The following is a 19,515-nucleotide window of genomic DNA, read 5'->3' on the forward strand; positions in this document are numbered from 1 at the left end:
CATGAGACAAGGTGAATAATTACATGTCTTGACCTTATTTAGTGGCTGTACTCCTCTGCCAAACGAGTCAATGGGCTTGTTTGACATCGACTGCACTGATCTACAAATCCCCTTGCATCATAAATAACTACTGATTATTATTTATAGCCAAGTCGGTCAGTCACAATTTACCCACAATGTATCATGCGCTCCAACATGGCCAATGTCTTGCCCTACCTTTGAGGCCAGGAGCTGCTGCTGCGAATTGATCTGCTGCTGTTGCCGTGACGCCATCTCCTGCAGCTCCGAGAGGGTGATGTCCATGCGAGGCGGTGCCACCTGGGGGGTCAATAATGACAAAGAACGTGTCACACCACACCACTAAACCATCGGCTTCCACCTTCCTTCATTTTAATGTAGTACAATTCTTTCACTCACCCCATTTTCCATGCATCGGTCCACAGGGACCATGACCATGTTCCTTTTGGATGAGTGATCGGAAACCCTTGATCCGCCTATACAAGACAAAATACAGCGGTCTTGTGAGTGTGTGTGTTTGTATCTAACTGTTGGAGAGGGACATGCATTTGCTTCACAACTGATCATGGGAAGTATAAAGAGGTGAGAAGCTAATTGCTATTTGGGGAAAATTCCGCATCCGGAGGAATCTCTGTTAAAAGGGGGCTCCAATTTGTTTGTGTACTTCAGTCTGTTTATGACCAAAGACGGAACAAACATGACCCGGAAAACCGACACAAGACCCGAGCACTGCACCATGAATAGGGGTCATACTCTGAAAATACGGGATGAAAAGGACAAGCATGAGTTGTAGAACTGCTCATTATGTAACAACTGGTGGAGCAGCCAAAGAACCAAGCCTCGTCCACACAGTTGCTCTTCCTGTGCCAGTGTCTGACGGTTATGCAATGCTGTTCTACGAACAGCTTATATGGGTAACCAAAAAAGGCTGAACAACAAGGCTGATCCCTTTAATTAGCTCTTTGGGGGGCCACAACACAGGATTATTAGTTATACAACCCAAATCCTACACCTTATATGGTAATAACAGCACAAGCAAAACAGGGAGCCAAGCCAGACTGGTTGTAATTGACTACAATCGTGTCCTGAGAACAAATAATAGAGCCTTTGTGCTGTGATATCCCTTGCACTGTTCTGTTGCGTAATACGGCTTAGTCCTGCGTAGGGGGCCCGTCATTCCAAGCAACTAGAAACCCAAACTCATGGACCTACACAAGGTTCTCAAATGAACAGAAAGCCTTGGGTTAAGAAAGAAAGGGCTTTCTGTTGTTTTCAAGTAACATAAAGGACTAAGTTATGAGGCGGCATCACATAGTGGTACCATTGAAAAGAACATGACCTTGGCTAATCGTCTCATGAAAACGCAACGCAGATATTCACAGAAAAAATAACAAGCACAAAACCTAAATCAGAGCAATGAAAGTAAATTGTACTGTTCCCTATGGGCTCACTTTAACCATGAGCATGGGCATATTCATGACACCATTTCTGTTGCAAAGCGGTTCTTAAATGGAAGCAAACCGAACAAAAACGGGGAGGGACCTACCTGAATTTGTACAATAAAAACATGTTTTACTCTGTTTGCTTCCGTTTGGTTCTTAAATGGTAAATGGTTTCCATAATGAATACACCCCAGCTGAGAGGGCGGTTAACGGTTAGCATGCTACCTAAGACTACAAGGTGCAGTTGTTTAAAAGGTGCTTACACATGTGGAAGCTAGGTGAATTGCAACAGCACTGGGCTGCATTCAAAACAAATGTCCCCCCTCCCCCGTAACATGGCGGAGACCTGCGCTTGAGCCTTTTACTTTCGGTCGTGGTCCACCAGCTTCAAACAGCTGAAAAAGTGGATTTTTTGTTATGAAATATATTTTTTGTTATGAAATATATTTCACAGCGATGTAGATGGTACAGTGATTCCCTACACTATTCAGTGCTTGTTTTCTCACATAAACTGAAATTGAGTGAACAGTGTAGAATTTTAGCACCCAGGAAATGACAGAGCAATTTCTACATTGGCCGCTTGACCTGATTTCCGCTAAACACAGCCACGAAATCAAAACAGCTTTCCCATGTTGTCAACAGATGCCGCCCTGTCAAGAGAAATCAATAAGCGAATATCACAGTTAGGGTTGCAAAGGGTCGGAATTCTTCCGGTAAATTTTGGCAATTTTGCTTAAATTCATCAAAAAGCTGGCTTATAACAGTGAACTTTTTTTGTGGGATACACATAAGGCAATTCTAGGTCTTGTGGAATATTTTGGTTTGTGGCATATTGTGGTTAAACTATCCCCAAGTCAATGGAATTGCAACCCTCTGCATGCACAGTGCACTCTTCAATGAAATGTACAGCTGATTCTCAAGATCTTGCACACTAATGGGATGCTATTGGGCCCGCACTACTACACTGTCTGAGCCTAGGAATACTTGCTTTCTTGTAAGTTTTGATTACAATACTGGGTGGGGTGAAAATATATTATGACATACATGATTTTTTGTTAACTAGTAAATAGTTGCCTACAGCAAAGTGTGTTTAAATAATTTCTAACATGTTAACAATTTCTGCTAGTTAGTTTTTACTACCATGTGGGTTTTAGCTTGCTTGAGCCTGCTAACTGAGGAGTATTAATTCACCTGTTTCCATACATGTTTAATTTTAAAACATTTATCTTACAAAGGAGTTGTTTAATAACCTGTTAGGGCTAGGGGGCAGTATTTGCACGGCCGGATAAAAAACGGACCCGATTTAATCTGGTTATTACTACTGCCCAGAAACTAGAATATGCATATAATTATTTGCTTTGGATAGAAAACACCCTAAAGTTTCTAAAACTGTTTGAATGGTGTCTGTGAGCATAACAGAACTCATATGGCAGGCAAAAACCTGAAGATTCTGTACAGGAAGTGCCCTCTCTGACCATTCCTTGGGCTTCTTGACTCTCTTTATTGAAAATTTAGGATCTTTGCTATAACGTGACACTTCCTACGGCTCCCATAGGCTCTCAGAACCCGGGAAAAAGCCCCTGGCTGAAAAACATTAGCACCTTTGGTAAGTGGTCTATCAGAGGACAATGAGACTGAGGCGCGTGCACGAGGCGACCCCATGTTTTTATTTTCTCTCTCTTTGAACTAAAACACATATTCCCGGTCGGAATATTATCCCTTTTTTACGAGAAAAATGGCATAAAAATTGATTTTAAACAGCGGTTGACATGCTTCGAAGTACGGTAATGGAATATTTAGAATTTTTTTGTCACGAAACGCGTCGGGCGCGTCACCCTTCTTTACCCTTTCGGATAGTGTCTTGAACGCACGAACAAAACAGAGGATATTTGAACATAACCATGGATTATTTTGAACCAAACCAACATTTGTTATTGAAGTAGAAGTCCTGGGAGTGCATTCTGACGAAGAACAGCAAAGGTAATAACATTTTTCTTATAGTAAATCTGACTTTGGTGAGGGCTAAACTTGGTGAGTGTCTAAATAGCTAGCCCTGTGATGCCGGGCTATCTACTTAGAATATTGCAAAATGTGCTTTCACCGAAAAGCTATTTTAAAATTGGACATAGCGAGTGCATAAAGGAGTTCTGTATCTATAATTCTTAAAATAATTGTTATGTTTTTTGTGAACGTTTATCGTGAGTAATTTAGTAAATTCACCGGAAGTTTGCGGGGGGTATCCTAGTTCTGAACGTCACATGCTAATGTAAAAAGCTGTTTTTTTATATAAATATGAACTTGATTGAACAAAACATGCATGTATTGTATAACATAATGTCCTAGGATTGTTATTTGATGAAGATCATCAAAGGTTAGTGCTGCATTTAGCTGTGGTTTGGGTTTATGTGACATTAAATGCTAGCTTGAAAAATGGGTGTCTGATTATTTCTGGCTGGGTACTCTGCTTGCATAATCTAATGTTTTGCTTTCGTTGTAAAGCCTTTTTGAAATCGGACAGTGTGGTTAGATTAACGAGAGTCTTGTCTTTAAAATGGTGTAAAATAGTCATATGTTTGAGAAATTGAAGTAATAGCATTTCTAAGGTATTTGAATAACGCGCCACGGGATTCCACTGGCTGTTACGTAGGTGGGACGATTTCGTCCCACCTACCCTAGAGAGGTTAATCAAACTACTTAACTATTTATCTGTTCATGGAATTCTATTTGTCGTTTTTTTACGAATTTTTTCTAATCTTTCCCAGAAATTTCCACGGGCACTATCTGATGTGTGAAGACATTTCACTGCAGCTAATGTAGAAGGAAAAGCTGTGTACTGTGCCAAATCATATGTGAAGAATGCAACAAAGATGCAGAATCATCTTGTCAAGTGCATAAAGTTCCCTCAGTGGTCACAACATGCAACCTCTGACAAAAGTCCCTCTATTCGAGGTGAAAATGATGAATCAGACACCTTCTCGATAGAAAAAGTTTTTAAGACTAAATGGAGGAACGTAGTCAGAGAAATGCTGTTTATGCAACTGGTTCACCTCTGATGCTCACAGGCAATGTGTATTGGAAGAGATTTCTGAACGTTCTTCGCCCAGCATACACCCCTCCAACCAGACATGCTTTATCTACTCATTCGCTGGATGCAGAGTTCAACAGAGTTCAAGTGAAGGTCAAGCAAATCATAGAGAAAGGAAACTGTATTGCAATAATCTGATGGGTGGTCGAATGTTCGTGGGCAAGGAATAATTAACCACCCCTCAACCAGTATTCTACAAGAGCACAGACACAAGGGACAACAGACACACCAGTCTCTACATTGCAGATGAGCTGAGGGCAGTCATCAATGACCTTGGACCACAGAAGGTATTTGCACTGGTGACAGACAATGCTGTGAACATGAAGGCTGCTTGTTCTAAAGTGGAGGAGTCCTACCCTCACATTACACCCATTGGCTGTGCGGCTCACACATTGAATCTGCTCCTCAAGGACATCATGGCACTGAAAACAATGGATATACTCTACAAGAGAGCCAAGGAAATGGTTAGGTATGTGAAGGGTCATCCTATATCATATATATCTATATCATATATATCATATAACAGCAATCTACCTCACCAAGCAAAGTGAGAAGAATAAAAGCACCACATTGAAGCTGCCCAGCAACACCCATTGGGGTGGTGTTGTCATCATGTTTGACAGTCTCCTGGAGGGGAAGGTGTCTCTCCAAGAAATGACCATATCACAGTCTGCCGATATGGACAGCCCCATCAAGAGGATCCTTCTGGATTATGTATTTTGGGAGAGAGTGGTAAGCAGCCTGAAACTCCTGAAACCTATATCAATAGCCATTGTACAGATTGAGGGAGACGATGCCGTCCTGTCTGATGTTCAGACTCTGCTTGCAGATGTAAGAGAATAAATCTGTACTACCCTGCCCACTTCACTGTTACTCCAAGCAGAGGTTCTGAAATACATCAAAAAGCGTGAAGACTTCTGCCTGAAGCCCATACATGCTGCAGCGTAAATGTTGGACCCCAAGTATGCTTACAAGAGCATCCTGTCTGGTGCAGAGATCAACAAGGCCTATGGTGTCATCACTACCGTGTCTTGCCACCTTGGCCTGGATGAGGGCAAGGTTCTTGGCAGTCTGGCGAAGTACACTTCCAAGAAAGGGCTTTGGGATGGAGATGCAATAAGGCAGTCGTGCCAACATATCTCATCAGCCACCTGGTGGAATGGACTTTGTGGATCTGAGACTCTTTCCCCTGTTGCCTCCATCATCCTCCAAATCCCACCAATATCAGCCGCCTCAGAGCGAAACTGGTCCTTGTTTGGGAACACACACACCAAAGCACGCAACAGGCTGACCAATACAAGGGTTGAAAAATTGGTGGCCATCCGGGAATATTTGAGGCTTTTTGAGCCTGACAACAAGCCATCCACAACAAGGTTGGAAAGTGACAGTGAAGATAAGGCCTCAGTGTCTGATGTTCAAGAGGCAGACATTGAGGAGGTCCAGGGAGAAGACATGGGAGCCTGAGAGGAAGACAACCAAAACATACAGATGTATGTTGAAAACGTTATGGGAGATGCGATGGATCATTGGGGATCATTCAATATTCCCTTTCTTTTGTTGTTCAGTGAAATCATCCCATGTGAAGAGTCTACTCATTTAATTAAAGTTCAATTCGTAACTAAATTGTTTTTTTTATTTCTATTGGAAGGATTGAATCATTTGCGATTATGTCTACTTATGATAAGGTAAAATGTTTATGTTTCTGTCTCCATATGATATGGAAAATATATCCAATGCAAAAAACATCTACATTTAAATGGTATTAGTATTAAACTGCATATATTTCCGTTAATACCCACAGAAAGTTTCCACCTCTGAATATTCCCCAAAATGTGCAACCCTAATCACAGCCAATCACAACACTGGCGGGTCAGTAATACTGCGAAACACTATCATTACACTATTACTGCAGATATACTATGGACATTTTCTAAAATGACAATGAAAAAATTAAATACAAATCCTATGTGTAGCACCTTTAAAGTGTGTTAAAGTGATCTATTGTCACGCCCTGACCAGGTGAACTCTGCTATTTTGGTCAGGGTGTGGCATTTCTATGGTTTATTTTCTATGTTTTGGTTATAGCCTTTCTTTGTGTTTTATTTCTATGTTGGGCTCGGGGGTGATTTCCCAATCAGACAGCTGTCGCTTGTGAAGTCTGATTGGGAATCACATTTAAATTCCTTTTCCCCCACGATGTTTGTGGGTTGTTGCCTCTTTTGTTTGAGCAAGTTAACGTTTCGTCTATTCTTTGTCTGTTTTGGTAACGTGTTTATTTGTGTCTAAATAAACATGTGTTCGCTCCCAGCTGCGCTTTGGTCCGCTTCCTTATCACCCGACGACGAGCGTTACAGAACAACCCACCGAACCAGGACCAAGCAGCGGGAGGAAAAGGAGCACGAGAGATGGGCTCGCGAGGGAAAGGAGTTCTGGACCTGGGAAGAGATCATGTCGGGGAAAGGACCCTGGCGGAGGGATTCCCAGGTCGAGGAGGTGATGCCAGCCGGTGGAAGCAGTCGCAGGCGGCGGTGGAGGAGGCCCGGAAGACACCCCCAAGAAAAATTTTTGGGGGGCTAATGGGGTGGTCCGGAAGGGCAGACGAAGAGCCCAGACCACTGCTCACGTGGGGGATAACGGCGAAGGAGGAGGCAGAGATGTGGCAGGTCCTGGAGGACCTGCGTAGGGACAGCGTGGAGGAAGAGCCTTGGGTGGCAGAGGTGCGCACGGTATCGCCAGTGCGCCTGCACAGCCCAGTGCGCTCTGTGCCAGCGCCCCGCATTTGCCGGGCTAGGGGGAGTGTTCAGCGAGGACGTGTTGTGCCGGCTCAGCGCTCCTGGCCTCCTGTGCCCCTTCTCGGTCCGATGTATCCTGCGCCGAGGACGCGCACTGTGTCTCCGGTACGGCTGCACAGCCCAGTGCGTTCTGTGCCAGCGCTCCACACTTGCCAGGCTAAGGTGGGCGTTGAGCCAGAACGGGTGATGTCAGCTGTGCACTCCAGACCTCCAGTGCGCCTCCTCGGTCCAGGATATCCAGCGCCGCTAATGCGCACTGTGTCGCCGGTGTGCGGTCACGGTCCAGCACGTCCTGTGCCAGCACCTCGCCCTTGCCGGGCGAATGTGGTGCGTGTCCACAGTCCAGTCCGGCCCATCCCTGCTCCCCGCACCAAGCCAGTGGTGCGTGTCCCCAGTCCTGTCCGGCCCATCCCTGCTCCCCGCACCAAGCCAGTGGTGCGTGTTCCCAGTCCAGTCCGGCCCGTCCCTGCTCCCCGCACCAGGTTAGTGGTGCGTGTCCCCAGTCCTGTCCGGCCCATCCCTGCTCCCCGCACCAAGCCAGTGGTGCGTGTCCCCAGTCCTGTCCGGCCCATCCCTGTTCGCCGCAACAAGGCTACGGTGCGTGTCCACAGTCCGGCACAGCCTGAGCATGCCGCTCCACCGTGGTCCAGTCCGGGCCAGAGGGGTAGGGCTAGGGTGGAGGCAGGGGGAGAAACACGCCCGGGGCCAGAGCCTCCACCGAGGGTGAGGCGCCCACCCGGGTCCCCCCCCTAATAGACTTTAGGTTGGTGCGCCGGGAGTACGCACCGTTGGAGGGGGGGTACTGTCACGCCCTGACCAGGTGAACTCTGCTATTTTGGTCAGGGTGTGGCATTTCTATGGTTTATTTTCTATGTTTTGGTTATAGCCTTTCTTTGTGTTTTATTTCTATGTTGGGCTCGGGGGTGATTTCCCAATCAGACAGCTGTCGCTTGTGAAGTCTGATTGGGAATCACATTTAAGTTCCTTTTCCCCCACGATGTTTGTGGGTTGTTGCCTCTTTTGTTTGAGCAAGTTAACGTTTCGTCTATTCTTTGTCTGTTTTGGTAACGTGTTTATTTGTGTCTAAATAAACATGTGTTCGCTCCCAGCTGCGCTTTGGTCTGCTTCCTTATCACCCGACGACGAGCGTTACATCTATATTCTACATCATATGGGGGTGTGTTCAAAAACTGGACTGTGTTTTTACAACCAACAACCACAACGGATGCTGTGACAATAGTGCCACTGGGTTATGGTAAGTTCATATAAAATATACAAAATATAGAAGAAAACGCAAAAGTAGCAAAAGAAGGATTAAGGATGGCTGAAAAATCTTTCTGCCAGGCATTTACTTAAGTCTTAGTATGTGTGGGCCATGTGGCACACGGGGTGGCATGGCATTGCTAGGTTAGTCACAGACAGTGCCCGTGGCATATCATCATCACCACACACAGGCTGCATCATGAATAGCATCCTATTCCTTATAGTGCACTACATTGGCCAGGGCCCATAGGCCATGTGGGACGTAGTCACAGTCAGAAAAATCCTGGGTGACCTTTGGGCCTGAGAGAATGCAGGCAAGACATAAAATGAGAGTGTACCCTGTTAAATAACTATGTTCCCAGCAGCCGCAAGAGATCACAGAGATTTTAATTATCTCAGCAATGTTTAGAATGCTTGGCATTGTGCCATGGTCAAAACCGCATGCGTCACCAAATAACAGGAAGATATACAATCTTATCACACATTTTTTCTTTATCATTTTGAGTTTTTACTTCACATGTGACATAGTTAAAATCCAATTGTGGCCATGTAGCAACTCTAATATGGTAACAATTGTATTGAAATCATCATCCCAACAATGGGGACAATGAAATGTGTCTGCCAGTTAGAATAGTAGCCGGCTGTATGAACTTTGGCTCAACTGTAACGGAACATAGGACGAATAGAACATTGTGTACACCACACACATAACAGCCAGTAAACACACCTGCCTACCCAGGCTTCCCCATTTTTCAGGCTACACTTGACACATTCAGTTACCACACTATTTACCATCCAGGGTACTGGTGGGGGATGGGCATTGAAAAATGTGTGTTTGTGGCTCTCACCTGACTCTCTGCAGGGTGCCCGTTCGTGGCGCAGGAGGAAGCGAACCTCACCCCTCTGCTGTCCCCAACGCTGGAGCACGTCCAGCATTCGCTCTCTGTCACTAATGGCGCGCTCTGGTGTGACAAAGAAAGATGCCTGAGTAAGCGGTTCTTGAGTCCAAGGCACGGTTCCATTTTGGTCCCTTACCCCAACCTTTACCCTTCAGGTGTTCACATCTGACAGGATAGTGGTACTGCTTTTTACCTATGACGTCACTTTTAAGATTAGTGAACACCGAAGCTGTAGGGGCTAGGGAGTGAAATGGAACAGTTTTTGTTGTTGTTGTTGTTGTTGTTCCTCCTACCCACCACTGACAACTTTGGCCTTCGATTGGTTTCATTCAGTTCAACACTTTGATGAGTGCAGCCCTCCATAACAACATTAACCTAGAGTAAACACTGCCGTTAAAAGTTAGCCAGGAAGTGTCCTGGCTGGTCTAGCAGTAATACCACAGTCTCACACGTGACTACGGTGAAGGGCCCATGCCCTTCTAGCACACCTCTCCTACTTACTTTACTGTCTCTTTTTACTGTCCAATAAACTTGATCCTTAAGTAGTTTGCACTTTACGTCAAGTTTAAAAGGTATACAATTGAGAAGACTGAGTGAGAACCGTTCTGAAACCCACCTGAGCCTCGCCACATTTCAGCTAGGTAGCATTCTCCCTCCCCGGGCTCCTTGCACAGCTCCACCACATCACGACACAGGGTTTCCGGGGTAACGGGCACCTCTGTGAAATGCTGGTCGTTGTTGCTGAGGTACACGGTGAGGAACATCTAAGACACATACAGTGAAAAATAGACCATTAGAGCAGTGTTACTAGACATTGGTGCTGTGTACAATATGATAGAATAAGAAACCCTTTTATAGAACATCTGGGTCCAACCCTGAGCCAATTCCGAAAAATCCATCGCAGTGTGGGACTCGCAAAAATAGTGAGAACAGAATAAGTAGCACATTAGGTACCTGTTCTATTCGAAAACAAACAGATGGTCAATGTCTATTTTGGATCCAAAAATCTTACAGGGAGTCATTTGTCAGTGTGGACTTTTTTTCTAATAGGGTCAATTCCACGGTAACGGAATTGCGCTGAGACTCATATTTTTTACTTGAAATGTATGCCAAACAAAAACCACTGATTTAAAAGATTACAAACCATACAACTCTATGCACAATGACTACTTTTAACACTTTACAATGAACATTAAAAAAAAAAAATACATTTACTGAAAGAATTGTGCAGATGCAAAGTTTGGTAACAGAATTTCAGTTAAATCTCCCTCAGTTTATGTCACCACATTTCCAAACACTTAAAAATCTGCTCCGAATGAAGATTCAGAGATGTCTGCAGAAAGAATGGGATGTCAGCTGACATGACACCTTTTGTTTGAAAAAAATCTATTTTGGTTATTGATCTAAAAGTGAAGTGGATTTACACCCGGTAACAGAATTGAGGCAACAGAATTTCATCATGGGTCCTTGATCTACACTACACAGTAATGCATAATTTTGGATATGAATGTCATTCATCCTAAATACATATACAAAGGTGCAACATCCTCGTTTGCATATGCAGGTATTATTCTACACAATGGCTATTATTTTATTGAGCTCCACCACCAAACAAGACCAAATGTGGTTGGTCCGGAACAAATCTGAACCAATCAAAGACGTCTATTTTTCACACGTTTGGACATCAAAGTACAGCACAGTAGAGATATGTAGAGTACAGTACAGTATAGCACAGAACAGTAAATATAGTTCAGTAGAGTATAGTACATTATAGTGTAATGTACTGTACCTTACTCTACTGAACTATATTCTACTTTTATTTACTGTACTATGCTGAATTATTCTCTACTTTTGTTTACTGTACTGTGGTGTCCAAACTTATGAAACATAGGTGTCCGTACCAAATCTGAACGTCTATGTTTGGGCCGGTCCAGACGTCTGTGGAAGTTGAAATCAAGGCTGGTCCGGACCAAGAAATGACGTCTGTGAACGTTGAAATCAAGGCCAGGGTGGACTGACCAAATAAAGAATTTAAAGAGAGGGGGCTCATGGGTAGGTGTCAGTAAGAGCCGGGAGAGGTTACGTTAATTAGGGATAGAGAAGAGAGGTTGTCCCGACTTTCCACCCTCTTTCTCTGACAACCAGACAACAGAAGGAGAAAGGAAAACATTTATCAGCTGAACATAATAGTACGCCAGCAAAAGGGAGAACAGTAGCATCTGTTGTTTGTGACTACTATGATTTCCCATTGTAGCCATTTCAAATGCAGACATTCCGTTACCAATTTTTCTGAAATTCTGTTACCGATTTGGTAACAGAATTGAGTTTCATTCCCTTAATAATTCATGAAACAAAATTGATATCAGTAAAAACACTAATTAACTATATAAAAAACAAAGCCTATGATTTTTTAATCTGTCCCTGCTCATGAGGGAGAGAAATTAGAAAATATCTTAAAGATATGTCGGTGTTTGGTAACGGTAAAGCACATGGCAATGTTTCTTAAATTTACAGAAGACAGAAAAGTTTATCCTAAACTACACTGAACAAAAATAAACACAACATGTAAAGTGTTGGTCCCATGTTTCATGAGCAGAAATAAAAGATCCCAGAAATGTTCCACATGCACAAAAATATGTTGTTCTCTCAAATTGTGTGTACAAATTTGTTTACATCCCTGTTAGTGAGCATTGCTCATTTGCCAATATAATCCATCCACCTGACAGGTATGGCATATCAACAAGCTGATTAAACAACATAATCATTACACAGGTGCACCTTGTGCTGGAGACAATTACATTTTAGTCATTTAGCAGACGCTCTTATCCAGAGCATCTTACAGTGGTGAATGCATAGATTTCATACATTTCATTTTATGCATTTTTTTTTGTACTGGCCCCCCGTGGGAATCAAACCCACAACCCTGGCATTGCAAACACCATGCTCTACCAACTGAGCCACAGGGAAGACAATAAGAGGCCGCTCTAAAATGTACAGGTGAAACAACAGGTATTTCTGTCTGTAAAAAAGCCTATGCCCTCCCAGGCCCACCCATGGCTGTGCCCCTGCCCAGTCATGTGAAATCCATAGATTAGGGCCTAAGAAATGTATTTCAATTGACTGATTTCCTTTTATGAACTGTAACTCAGAAAATCATTAAAATTGTTGCCTGTTGCGTTTATATTTTTGTGTTGATATCAGTTGGCAGGGGTCTAATTCAACATTATTGTGTTTTGATGTATTTCTAATACCTTTTAAGACTTTTTCTGGTAGATGTTTTGTAAGGCCCCTTTTCCATCTGTTTGACAATTTGTTTATTCCTCATTTTGAGAATGGAAAATGGTTGAAACGCATAAATGCCTTAATTTCTCAAAAATATAGACTTGTGGCTTTCATTTGTCACCCAATTTGACATGGTTCTTTGAACTTCACATGTGCTTATGGGTCCTTTTACTTAGAAATTACCACAGGGAATTCCACGAATAATAATGAGCGTTGCTTCAACATCTGGAGTGAGCCAGCCCAAAGACAGAATGGGGACAGTCTGGGAACTACTCCAGAACCCCCTCTGGAATTATAAAGGGGTGAATGCAGTTCTGAACATTTTTTCAAAGAGAAAACTGGGTCTCAAATTCCAATAGAGCCAAGCTCCAATCTCTGAAAATGAAAACATGATGAAGAGGCAACACTGTCAAGGACACTGGTCCTCGAGAAAAGGGGGCAGGCTCTGTGAATTTGACCTTTCACAAGATTCTACATAGGTCAATGGTTTCCTTTCAAATGCGCAAACGCTGCAGCCAGCCACTGTGACAACTGTATATGGGGGACAATAAAGGGTTATAGAGCCAAGTGCAAGTCAGCAATTTCTCCGCATCATAAATAGCAGGCCAAGCCAAACACGCTCCGCTGCCCAAAGGTATAGAGGATGCAAGAAGCGATCATTGACTTGTTGCTTCATAGTGGTGGTCTGGCATGGGGCCTGAAAGGTCTATACCACTGAGGTAACAGATGGGCTTTAGACTGAAGATGCATCCCAAAATGGCACCCTTTTCCCTAGTGCATTACTTTTGACCAGGGCCCATAAGGTGCCATTTTGGACATCCTGAGAGTAACATGGAAGCTGTCCTGTAGACTCTGCCACCGTTGCAGCACTATGTTCCCACTAACAACCTACAGAACCTACCATTCCGGAAACCTCTGCCTAAAACCAGTTATAATTTGGAGATAATCCATATAAATCAGGAGACTTCGAATTTACTAAGCTATCGATCTGATTGATTTTCAAATTCTTTGTCAAACTGAGCTGTCTACCAATTTCCTGAAATTTGTCGAAGGTGTTCAAGCCTGAACCCATTCATGATAAATCTATGATGTCAAGCACAGTTGGATTATGGAGAGAAACATAATTATGTCGAGGCAACAGTATAAAATAATAAAGCCTTCCACATCCGCCACAAACATCTGGCATTTAACAGAAGTGGCTGAGAGACACCTAACAATGCTAAACCACTCATAATGCTGACTGATCCTACATTTGTGAAACCGTGGCACAAGCTTGCCAGCTGATACTCCACGCACCAATTCAAGTATCCGGTTTGAAGCAGCTGTGCACTAAAGGTTTAAAAAGAGGCTTTTTTTGTCCTCTTTTAAAATATGCTCTCAATCTGGGCACTGGATCGGACTACAGCTGGGGATATGACTGATTGCCTTTCTGTCCTAGTCACGCTACGAGTACAAGAAATCCACAGACTGGCAATTAGAGTTAGGATAACATCATGGCCATGTGCCCTCTTAAAGGTAGGCTCCGTCATATGACATCATCATGCAAAGCTAGGCGACTTCCTGTTTGCAGAAAACAAGATAATTAATATCCGCAAAAAGACTACTACTTCCCAAGTTTCGGCCTCCCTTCAGACATGCACACATTGGGGAGTGGCAAATAGAGGCTAATTCTGAGTTTGTTGTTGTTGGTTTCTTTAAAACAGGAAGTCACCCCACTTTGCATGACAATGTAATTTTTCTAAGTCTACCAACAACATTTTAAATGTATTTCTCTCCTAAAACTCTTATGGTGAGGAAGGAACTTCAGAATGAATAAATGTTTACCTATTTTTGCATACAATTCCAGGGGTAAAGCTAAACTATTTGCCATTTCACCATTGCCATTTTTTGTTTGTTTTATTCAATGTTCTGGTGACACTTAGCCTAGGTGAGACCTGTATACCTCTCTGAACAGCTGACTTTTCCAGTTTCTCTGAAGGGTCTGTCTTTAAAGAGCCATTGAACACGTGTGTTTTTCTGTTGCTCATCAGAAAAACGGGATTTCATCTTGGAGGTGTGTTTCCTGACCACTTCTGCGTTTGGTTAATGTTTGTCCCCCATTTCACTTCTTCAAAATCCTCAGAATGAATCTAAAACATTTTTACGTTTCTGCTGAGGATGTTTTACTTGCACAATTTTACATCTAGCTATGTTGTTTGGTGTAAAAAAAATAAAAAGTTAAATCTAAAGCAAAAAGTCAAAACATGTGTGACGTGTTGTCTTATGTAAACAACGTCGGGCTGCTGGGCAGTCTGTCTCACTGTCTATGCTATTGGATAGAGAGCAATCACTGCAGCTGTTCACCCCATGTTAGTGGGCAAATGTACATCGTCAAATCAAAACCCAACCTTCATTTACCCATTGTGACGCACAGATGTTCCAAACTCAGTTTTAGACGAGACTGACTTTATGACCAAAATTTGCCTATTTACATTTTGTAGTCAATTTTGACACTATAATAACTGTTTCTGACTCCTATCAATGCCACATAGGGGATTTTCAAGGGGGTCTGTTGCTTTTTAAAGGCAGTCACTCTAACAGTATATAACTGATTTGAATCCTACTTGTATCTTGTAAAGCTGCTTCAAAAAAAATATGGACCCCAGCTTGTTTCTCTGTATACAGCACACATCTCAACGCTGTTCATCAACCAAACCACACTTACACTAATGTATTCATTTATTGAGTGGTAATAGGAAAACGTTGGACTAAATACATGTCTTAAGGAAGCCCATGCTTCAACCAGTACAGAAGTGGGGCATGGTGTCAGAGGTTGATAAAGTGAAGAGAAGTAGGCTGTCATTTTCTATTTCACTGCACTGGGCCTTCATTTTATCACATAGGGCAAGGGCTATGGGAAGCAGTAGACACAATGGAAGATTTGAGTGAGCCTTGAGGCCATCTAGGACAATCAGAAATGAACTGCACCCTACTTGGTAAGGCTCATATAAAAGTTGATGTCTAAAAGGCCTACAAATGCTGCGAAAATGCCCAAATATAGCCTTATTAAATATTGAGCAAAAGATAATTATATTTTATTTACAACTACAAAAAAGGGGCCGCGAACATTGGGGGCTTATGCTAATTCCTTGCATGTCCTTGTTTGCTTGGCACCACTCACTGAATGCTTGGCATGTAAAGATATCTTTAGTGCTTTTGTAAGACTTGTCGAATACAAATCGACCGAATATCAAATTACATGCAAAGTAACACACTTGTATTTCCATACACAAATGTATAGGGGAGCTATCATTGCTGGCTCATGGTCTGCATCTAAAATTGCACCCTATTCCCTATGTAGGGAAATACTTTTGACCAGGACCCATAGGGATCTGGTTAAAAGTAGTGCACTATGTAGGGAAAAGGTTACCATTTTGGATGCACCCTTGCAGTGGATGACCAAGCCTTTAACAGAATAGGGGAATGTTCTTTTCCCCTCAGAGAATAATCAGCCATTATGGAAATGTGGCTTTTTGTATATGAGCTCCAATGACAGCCCTTGTGCTATCCCCCAAGGCAGACGTTCAATTGATCTCGTATTGTATGTACAGTGGGGTCTGAAATGATTAACACCCTTGATAAAGATGAGCAATAATGACTGTATAAAATAAATAATTCAAATACTGAGCTATATTGTGTGCAACAAAAATAAAGAGATTTTGTATAACAAGTAATATTAAAAAAAGTCTCAAAAAGGTAGACCCCTAAAGATTCTTAGAGATAAAGTAGTCAGAAGTGTAGTATTTGGTCCCATATACCTAGCAAGATATGACTACATCAAGTTTGTGACTCTTCAAAGTTGTTGGATGCATTTGCAGTTAGTTTTGGTTGTGTTTCAGATTATTTTGTGGCCAATAGAAATTAATGGTGGGGCCTCCCAAGTGGCACAGCGGTCTAAGGCACTGCATCGCAGTGCTTGAGGTGTCACTACAGACCCGGCTTCGATCCCAGGCTGTGTCACAACCAGCCGTGACTGGGAGTCCCATAGGGCGGCGCACAATTGGCCCAGCGTCGTCTGGGTTAGGGGAGGTTTTGGCCGGGGGGGGGTCTGGCATCGCGCTCTAGCGACTCCTTGTGGCAGGCCGGGCGCCTGCAGGCTGACTTCGGTTGTCGGTAGAGCTGTGTTTCCTCCGACACATTGGTGCAGCTGGCTTCCGGGTTAAGCGGGCATGTGTTAAGGAGCGCGGTTTGGCGGGTCATGTTTCGGGGACGCCTGATTCGACCTTCACCTCTACCGAGCCCGTTGGGGAGTTGCAGGGATGAGACAAGATCGTAATGACATTGGGTGAAAAAAAGCAAAACAAAACATAAAACATAATCATTAATGTATTGTCATTTTAGAGTCACTTTTATTGTAAATAAGAATAGAATATATTTCTAAACACTTTTACATTAGCGTGGATGCTACCATGATTCTGAATAATCAAATCAAAATCAAATCTTATTGGTCACATACACATGGTTAGCAGATGTTAATGCGAGTGTAGCAAAATGCTTGTGCTTCTAGTTCCAATGGTGCAGTAATATCTAACAAATAATCAAACAATTCCCAACAACTACCTACAGTTGAAGTCGGAAGTTTACATACACCTTAGCCAAATACATTTAAACTCAGTTTTTCACAATTCCTGACATTTAATCCTAGTAAAAATTCCCTGTCTTAGGTTAGTTAGGATCACCACTTTATTTAAAAATGTGAAATGTGAGAATAATACTAGAGAGAATGATTTATTTCAGCTTTTATTTCTTTCATCACATTCCCAGTGGGTCAGAAGTTTACATACACTCAATTCGTTTTTGGTAGCATTGCCTTTAAATTGTTTAAATTGGGTCAAACATTTCGGGTAGCCTTCCACAAGCTTCCCACAATAAGTTGGGTGAATTTTGGCACATTCCTCCTGACAGAGCTGGTGTAACTTAGTCAGGTTTGTAGGATCCTTGCTTTTTCAGTTCTGCCCACAAAGTTTCTATAGGATTGAGGTCAGGGCTTTGTGATGGCCACTCCAATACCTTGACTTTGTTGTCCTTAAGCCATTTTGCCACAACTTTGGAAGTATGCTTGGTGTCATTGTCCATTTGGAGGACCCATTTGCGACCAAGCTTTAACTTCCTGACTAATGTCGTGAGATGTTGCTTCAATATATCCCCATAGTTTTCCTTCCTCATGATGTCATCTATTTTGTGAAGTGCCCCAGTCCCTCCTGCATCAAAGCACCCCCACAACATGATGCTGCAACCCCCATGCTTCACGGTTGGGATGGTGTTCTTTGGCTTGCAAGCATCCCCCTTTTTCCTCCAAACATAACGATGGTCATTATGGCCAAAGTTCAATTTTGTTTCCATCAGACCAGAGGACATTTCTCCAAAAAGTACAATCTTTGTCCCCATGTGCAGTTGCAAACCGTAGTCTGGCTTTTTTATGGCGGTTTTGGAGCAGTAGCTTCTTCCATGCTTTCAGGTTATGTCGATATAGGACTCGTTTTACTGTGGATATAGATACTTTTGTACCCGTTTCCTCCACCATCTTCACAAGGTCCTTTGCTGTTGTTCTGGGATAGATTTGCACTTTTCGCACCAAAGTACCTTCATGTCTAGGAGACAGAACGCGTTTCCTTCCTGAGCGGTATGACGGCTGCATGGTCCCATTGTCACAGGCGTCGTAGTGAACAGACCAAGGCGCAGCGTGTAGACTGCTCATTCTTAATTTATTATAGGAGAACACTTCAACACAAAAATAACAACGAACAACAGTTCCGTAAGGTACAAAGACTAATACGGAAAACAGGCTGCCTAAGTATGGCTTCCAATCAGAGACAACGAAAGGACACGTTTTACTGTTTTGGCCGAGTATGGTATTGGAAACCATACTCGGCCAAACATAAAAACAAAACATAGAAAACTAGAACAAAATCCCCTAGAACCAAAAAACCCCAAGACACACAAAACAACCCCCCTGCCACGCCCTGACCATTCTACTATGGCAAAATGACCCTTTTCACTGGTCAGGACATGACGCCCATGGTGTTTATACTTGCGTACTATTATTTGTACAGATGAACGTGGTACCTTCAGGCGTTTGGAAATTGCTCCCAAGGATGAACCAGACTTGTGGAGGTCTACAATTTTTTTTCTGAGGTCTTGGCTGATTTCTTTTGATTTCCCCATGATGTCAAGCAAAGAGGCACTGAATTTGAAGGTAGGCCTTGAAATACATCCACAGGTACAGCTCCAATTGACTCAAATGATGTCAATTAGCCTATCAGAAGTTTCTAAAGCCATGACATAATTTTCTGGAATTTTCCAAGCTGTTTAAAGGCACAGTCAACTTAGTGTATGTAAACTTCTGACACACTGGAATTGTGATACAGTGAATTACAAGTGAAATAATCTGTCTGTAAACAATTGTTGGAAAAATGACTTGTGTCTTGCACAAAATAGATGTCCTAACCAACTTGCCAAAACTATAGTTTGTTAACAAGAAATTTGTGGAGTGGTTGAAAAACGAGTTTTAATGACTCCAACCTAAGTGTATGTAAACTTCTGACTTCTACTGTAATACACAGAAATCGCGGTGCAGTAGATGGTATAAAATACAGTATATACATGTGATGAGTAATGTAAGATATGAAACATTATTAAAGTGCCATTATTTAAAGTGGCATTGTTTAAAGTGACTAGTGATCCATTTGTTAACA

General features: G+C 42.7%; 1 protein-coding gene across 2 annotated transcripts in view; it reads right to left on the reverse strand.

The window, feature by feature from the left end:
- LOC115208476 (apoptosis-stimulating of p53 protein 2) overlaps window positions 1-19,515 on the reverse strand; it is a 50,971-nt gene that overhangs the window by 22,694 nt on the left and 8,762 nt on the right. For both annotated transcript variants that reach the window (XM_029776558.1, XM_029776559.1), the window contains exons 2-5: window positions 10,116-10,263; window positions 9,449-9,562; window positions 418-494; window positions 217-318 (exon numbers count right to left, since the gene is read on the reverse strand). In XM_029776558.1, the coding sequence (XP_029632418.1) occupies window positions 217-318; window positions 418-494; window positions 9,449-9,562; window positions 10,116-10,263 (441 nt within the window). The remainder of the gene's footprint in view (window positions 1-216; window positions 319-417; window positions 495-9,448; window positions 9,563-10,115; window positions 10,264-19,515) is intronic.

Source organism: Salmo trutta, chromosome 14 (assembly GCF_901001165.1).
Source record: "Salmo trutta chromosome 14, fSalTru1.1, whole genome shotgun sequence".
NCBI lineage: Eukaryota > Metazoa > Chordata > Actinopteri > Salmoniformes > Salmonidae > Salmo > Salmo trutta.